We start from the raw sequence: 6,731 nt of genomic DNA, 5'->3' as shown, positions 1-6,731 counted from the left end.
CTCTCTAGCGCAGGCCGTTATTTGTTTTAAAAGGTTCAGACAGTTCCCCCTGAATTCGTACTCTACATTCAACTTGTTTAAGAGTTAGTTTTGATAAATTTACCAACTGATTTGGTATTCTTTGTTTTTCTATTGCTTTGAATATTTTTCTTCTATTCACAGAGTCGTAGGTTGCTTTGTAGTCTATCAATATGTGATCAGTATCAATGCCATATTCCAGTGTTTTTTCCAAAATTTGTTTCAGGGTTGCAATCTGATGAATTGTCGATTTATCACTTCTGAAAACAGCCTGATATTTTCCTACAATCCTAATATCTATTCTGCATGTGGTGCCATACGACGACATAGTACTGTGGAAAATATTTTATACGCTGCATTTAGAAGCGTAATTCCTCTGTGGTTAGAGCATTCAAAGATATCTCCTTTTTGTATATGATGCAAAGTATTCCAATATTTCAATCATTAGGGAGAGATTTAGGTGTCCATATTTCTTTTATAAGTTGCTGTAATGCCATTATGGTATCATGGTTACCTTCTTTATATAGTTCAGCTGCGAGATTATCTATTTCGGGTGATTTGTTTCTGGCTATCTTTGTAACTGCAAGTATTTCAAACACATCTGCTAATATTCCTCTTTTCAATATACACCTTGAATATTGAACACTCGTTATACAGATCTTTTATTTACTATCAACGAAACGTATCGTCTGCTAGAAAAACCAAACTCTTTATACATGATAAGTAGTTAATGATAAACAATTACGGTATATATTGGCGCCGGTAAGTGAACGTGTTTTTCATCAAGTACCCCCTTACAATTGATAAAATGCTATATTTTAAAGGTTTTTGTGACTTTTATCTAATTCTGATAGTACTCATTTTGAACAATTGCATTACTAAATAAGATTCGTATATCTTGCATAAAACTAGTTAAAAAAAGTGATCCAATGCAGTAACACATTGACAAGGCTGTGTCATGTCTCCATTGCTCTTTAACTTCTCTCTGATTTAACACTCTGATAACATTTTCAAACAAGCACTAGATGGCGCCGAAATTGGTGTAAAAATAAACGGTAAACATAATCAACAATGTATGCAGAGGATATCGTTCTGATAGCCAGAGAGAATAGAAGATTTACATAATATACTAAACAAAGTCAACCATGCAAGTGAAGCAATGTGCTGACAATAAATCTTAAAAAAACTAAAGTAATAGTAGTTTTCGATGTAAATTGTAGTTTTCGTTTTTCTAAATATAAGCACTCTGGACGTATTTAAAAAAACTAATTATATCAGCCATGTTCAAAGAGCTCTAGATCCCTTAGGAAGCATTTTCGGGCTAGATGAATTGGGTAAAATTGTCTCATAATTATCGGAGAAATCTCCAGTTTTCGTTTGTCAGGAGAGTTTCTGGACACCCTGTATATATACATGAAATTACCTAAGTTTGTGAAAACTCAGGTAATTTCAAGATCTTGTGATTCCTGCATCAGGTTAACGACTAAGAAGGAGATGATATACAAATAATTTATAAAAATTATACTGGTATTACACAGTTAAGATAAAGATGGAAAACTCTGCGCCGGAATTAATTATAAACTCAATTTTATAAAAATTTAATTAACGGATAAGACCATGTTTTGCGAATTATATATCGTTTTTAGGAAAACTGGTGTTATTTAAAAATACGTTCACTTATTGTATGCATACAATTATTGTATGCATATTTTGTAAAATATGTGCATATTTTTGGTTTGATCAGTTTTATAGCGCTTGTTTAAATATTTTTGTATGTAAATTGACCTAAACTAACTTAGTTTTTCAATAGTTTAGCTATTAAATAATCTGCTTATAATCAGTATTCAATTTTATACAAATTACACGGATAAAGTAGGCCCATATATAAGTTTGAAATGTTTGAGAGTTTTTGACTTTTAAATCTTCCTCAAATCATTTTATTTAAGTAATTATTATTCACCCCATAATAGACATGCCATTCTGATTTGATAAAGCATTAGCATAGAAAATGTGCTCCCACCCAACTTATCTAAAGGAATAGATCCCTGACGTATAACCTCTTGAAGAGAACGCAAAAACTGAACACGGCGAGAAAACTCTTTCTGCAAAAAGCAGATTGATTGAGTGTGTAAGTGAAGCTGATACAAAGACCAAGGAAAAGAAAATTATTTCCGAGGCTAAAAGGAAAAAATACGGTTCACGTAGCGCTGTTTCCTGTGGTAAATTATTCAATCTTTATGTTGATGTAAGAAATTATATTAGGTGAAAAGGTTAGGTAGGACTAAATATAACTTTGTATAAGCTTAGTTTTTATATATCTATTTATCGAGTAAATATAAATTTTAATTTTCTTTATGCAATTCAATTGTAACATTTTAGAAAGTCAGTATGATATAAAAATTCTGACGTAATTTGGTAATCTGTTATCTTACTTTGATTTATGATGTTGATTCTTTGTAAAAATTTATTATTGGTTCTATCAACATAAACTTAATATCAGTTTTCTAAAGTAATTTTTACAATTTATAAACAGTGATAGCATCAGACGATCAAGCTCTATAAATATCATCATCATCATCATTGGCTTTTACAACTCTTCGTGAGTTTTTGCCGCGTTTACTATTGCCTTCCATTGATTCCGATCCTGTGCTATTATTTCCCATGGCCTTACTTCCATCTTCTCCAGGTCTTCCCTGACTGCGTCTTTCCGCCTTTTTCTAGGCCTTCCTGTCGATCTTCTACCATCTGGTCTTTCCCAAAACACATTGCTAATCAGTCTGTCGTCATCACTCCGTACCACGTGGCCTGCCCATCCTAATCTATTGGCTTTTATGTATCTTACGATGTTTCCTTTCCCGAAGAGAGTCTCTATTTCATTGTTGTATCTGCTCCTCCATTTATTTGTCACGCTGTCCCTGCAAGGACCATATATAATTCGCAGGATTTTGCGTTCCCATACTAATAGCTTATTGATTTCTTTCTTTCTCAATGTCCATATTTCACTTCCATATGTCACTGCTGGTCGTATTATGGTTTTGTACATTTGGATTTTGGCACGCCTTGAGAGAAGCTTTGACCTCATTAGATGTTGAATGGCAAAGAATGATTTATTCCCCGCCAGTATTCGTATTTCAACCTCCCGTTCTCCTGTGTTTTCACTGGTAATTGTTGCTCCTAGGTATTTGAATTCTTTGACCACCTCAAAATTATGATCGTTTATGGTAATGTTTTATCTTATTCGCTGTCGTTCCTTTTTTGATACGACCATGTATTTAGTTTTTTCTTCGTTTATTTTCAGGCCTACGCTTAGTGTTGCTTCTTCAAAGTTCAATACTATATCCTTAACTTCCAGTGTTGTCTATGCTACTGCATCTACATCATCTGCAAATGCGAGAATAATCTTTCCTCCTCTGGCAATTATGTCTGGTTTGACTCTGGTATAGATTTTTCGCATTGCATATTCCAATGCTAGGTTAAATAGTAATGGGGACAGCGGGTCTCCCTGTCTGAGTCCGGTGCTTATGCCGAAAGCCTTTGAAGTTTTGCCTCCTATTCTAATTTGTGCAAAGGAATTGTTGACACACATTCGCGCAATCATGGTCAGCTTCTTTGGTACGCCTAACTCCATCATTGCACTTCACAGTTTTAAGCGATCTATGGAATCATATGCTTGTTTGAAATCTATGAAGATCTGGTGTACTTCTTTATTATATTCCCAATACTTTTCTAGCATTTGTCTGATAGTAAATATTTGGTCGATTGTTGATCTTCCAGGCCTAAAGCCGCATTGGTAATCGCCAATAATTTCCTCTGTATATGTCAGTAATCGTTTTAGTACAACTGAAGCTAATATCTTATATGTAGTACCGATTAGTGAGATTCCCCTGTAGTTGCCACATGTATCCTTTCTGCCTTTTTTATGTATTGGCACGATAATACAGCCACTCCATTCTTTTGGCATTATTTCTTGTTCCCAGGCTTCTTTCATTAATTGATGTATTTTAGTTCTAAGTTCATGCCCTCCTTTTTTAATCAGTTCTGCATCAATATTGTCTAGTCCCGGGGATTTCTCATTTTTTAGGGTTTTTATCGCCGTGATAATTTCTTCCAGGCTTGGTGGGGGCTCTATAAATATGAGTATCTAAATATCCTAAAAAACGAAGAGGTCTAAGTGACCATTAAACGGATTATTGATGGAAGATCGTCAGGACCTTATGACATACACAGAAAAATTTTAAAACAATTTGATGACGAAAGAGTCACTTAATTTAATAAAGCAATTCAAACAATACAAAATACACTAAAACTAATAGAAATACAAGAAAATCCAACGTACTATAAGGCAGGATTAATACTGCAAAGGAAAGATGGATGAAAAAACGTTGTGAAGAATTGAAATCACTACAAGAAAAGGGGACAGCTTTTGACTACATAAAAAGGTTAAAGAAATTTCAAGTATATACAGGAAATAAAATGACACGACTGAAGAAAAATCAAGGAGAACACGTACATATCTAGGAAGAACTACCTAAAATCTCAACAGACTAAGCGTCTTCCCTCTTTACGGATAATCATCATTATCATTCAGCCTTCATTTATCACGTCCACTGCTAAACAGAGGCCTTCCTGAAACTCCTCCAGTCTCTGCGAATTTGTGCTCTTTGTTGCCAATTTTTCGTGATACGCCTGATGTCATCAGCCCAACGTGTAGGTGGTCTTCCTCTACTACATTTGTCTACTCTTGGCCTCCAAAGTGTAATTTTACTCGTCCATCGTGACGAGTCCACTGCATGGGCCAACGAAAGGGTATACTCATCACATTTATCGATTATGAAAAAGCCTTTGACACCACCAAACACGATACAATGATAAAAATGCTTTAAAACGCTATCATTGACGAGAAATATATAAGAGTTATTCACAATCTCTATTGAAATCAAAAAGCATGAATGAGACTAAATAAATCAATAAACAATAAAAAAAAATACAATAAAAGTATCCATTGTTAACATGTGTCATGACATTGAAAAACTTGAAAACAGATACGACACGTTTAACATGTATAAAAAAGTGAAAGAAGCGGCTGATATCTTCAATAAGAAACAAACGTCATTACAGGATAAACATGGTAAAGTAATATTTAAAGTAGAGGACAAACTTAAAGAATGGGAACATTACGTCACGAACCTATTCGAAGTCGATAGGAGTAGTTCACCTCCCGATATTACTAACTGCGACGGACCCCTAATAACACGCTCTGAGGTTATAAAAGCCATACAATCATCAAAAGATGGCAGAGCGACTGGTTCTGATGAAATTCCAACTGAAATATACAAGCTTATAAATAATAGCAATGGATACCAGTGGACAACTATATAATGGTTGATCAAATTCACTGTTTATAGGTCTACCTAAGAAGACAACAGCAAAAACCTGTGCTAATTATAGAACCATCAGTTTTTTAAACCACTTATTGAACATTTTTCTAAAGGTAATACATGGTCGTATCTACAATAAATGCGAGGAATACCTGGATGACACACAGTTTGGTTTCCGTAACGGGTTTGGAACAAGAGAGGCACTGTTTGGAATGAACGTACTTGCTCAAAGATGTCGAGATATATCTGTAGATATGAACTATTGTTTTACTGACTTCCAAAAGGCATTTGACCGTGTTAAGCACTCTACATTGATCGAAGCTCTAAAAGACATTGGCTTGGACGGCAGAGATGTTCGATTAATTGCAAATTTATATTGGAATCAAACAACATCAGTTTTAGTTGATGGTGTGGAATCACAGGCTGTTAATATTAAAAGAGGAGTACGGCAGGGATGCCTCTTGTCACCCCTGCTTTTCAACGTTAACTCCGAAAGAATTTTCAGAAAAGCAGTTTCTGAAAATTAAGAAGGAATACTTGTGAACGGTGAAGTCATCAATAATTTGCGATATGCGAACGATACAGTACTCTTAGCTTCTAGTCAAGAAGATCTGCAAACACTACTTGATAGTGTCGTTGAGAGTTGTAGATCTGGATCTGAACATACGGAAAACCAAAATACTCGTAATAAGTAAACAACAGCATATAAAACCGTCTATATATGTAAATAATACCAAACTTGAGCAAGTTGATAAAATCGTTTACCTTGGACAGCAATTAAATTGTAACGCAGAAAGTCACGGCGACATTAGATCTAGGATAGATCAGGCTAGAGCGGCTTTTAGAAGGATGTCCAAGATGTTATGTAACAGAGACCTAAAACTGGCATTGACGATCCGCCTACTTGGCTGCTACGTGTTCTCGGTCTTACTTTATGGTGTCGAGTCCTGGACTGTGAATAAAATCGATCTAAATCGCCTTGAGGCTTTCGAAATGTGGTGCTATGGAAGAATTTTAAAAGTTTTCTGGGTGGAGAAGATTCTAAACTCCACAACACTAGAACGTCTCAGCAAGACTACTGAGATCATAAAAAGCATCAAGCAGAGAAAGCTCTAGTATTTTGGACATGTAATGAGAGGTCCCAAATATAGGTTTCTACAAAATATCATGCACGAAAAAATAGCAGGCAAACGCAGTCCAGGACGAAGAAGAACCTCATGGTTGAAGAACTTGCGAGTACTAGCTGTGCAGTGTTTTGCAAATTCTCCTGGTGAGCTCTTATTCTTCTTTTAAGCATATCCCACAATTGCTCTATAGGGTTAAGGTCGGGTCAGC

At 35.2% G+C, this 6,731-nt stretch overlaps 1 protein-coding gene across 1 annotated transcript; it reads left to right on the top strand.

Moving 5' to 3' along the window:
• The first annotated feature begins 5,028 nt into the window (after positions 1-5,028).
• LOC140449035 (uncharacterized) lies at positions 5,029-5,397 on the top strand. Its single transcript, XM_072542175.1, has one exon. It carries the CDS (start codon positions 5,029-5,031, stop codon positions 5,395-5,397), a length of 369 nt encoding a protein of 122 aa, XP_072398276.1.
• Positions 5,398-6,731: the final 1,334 nt, after the last annotated feature.

The sequence above is a fragment of the Diabrotica undecimpunctata genome, chromosome 8, assembly GCF_040954645.1.
Source record: "Diabrotica undecimpunctata isolate CICGRU chromosome 8, icDiaUnde3, whole genome shotgun sequence".
Taxonomy (NCBI): Eukaryota; Metazoa; Arthropoda; class Insecta; order Coleoptera; family Chrysomelidae; genus Diabrotica; species Diabrotica undecimpunctata.
This window is presented reverse-complemented; position numbering and strand designations above follow the sequence as displayed.

Bases quoted from the DNA above. Each gene is read 5' to 3' on its own strand.
- LOC140449035 (XM_072542175.1), top strand. From the start codon at position 5,029: ATGTGTCATGACATTGAAAAACTTGAAAACAGATACGACACGTTTAAC.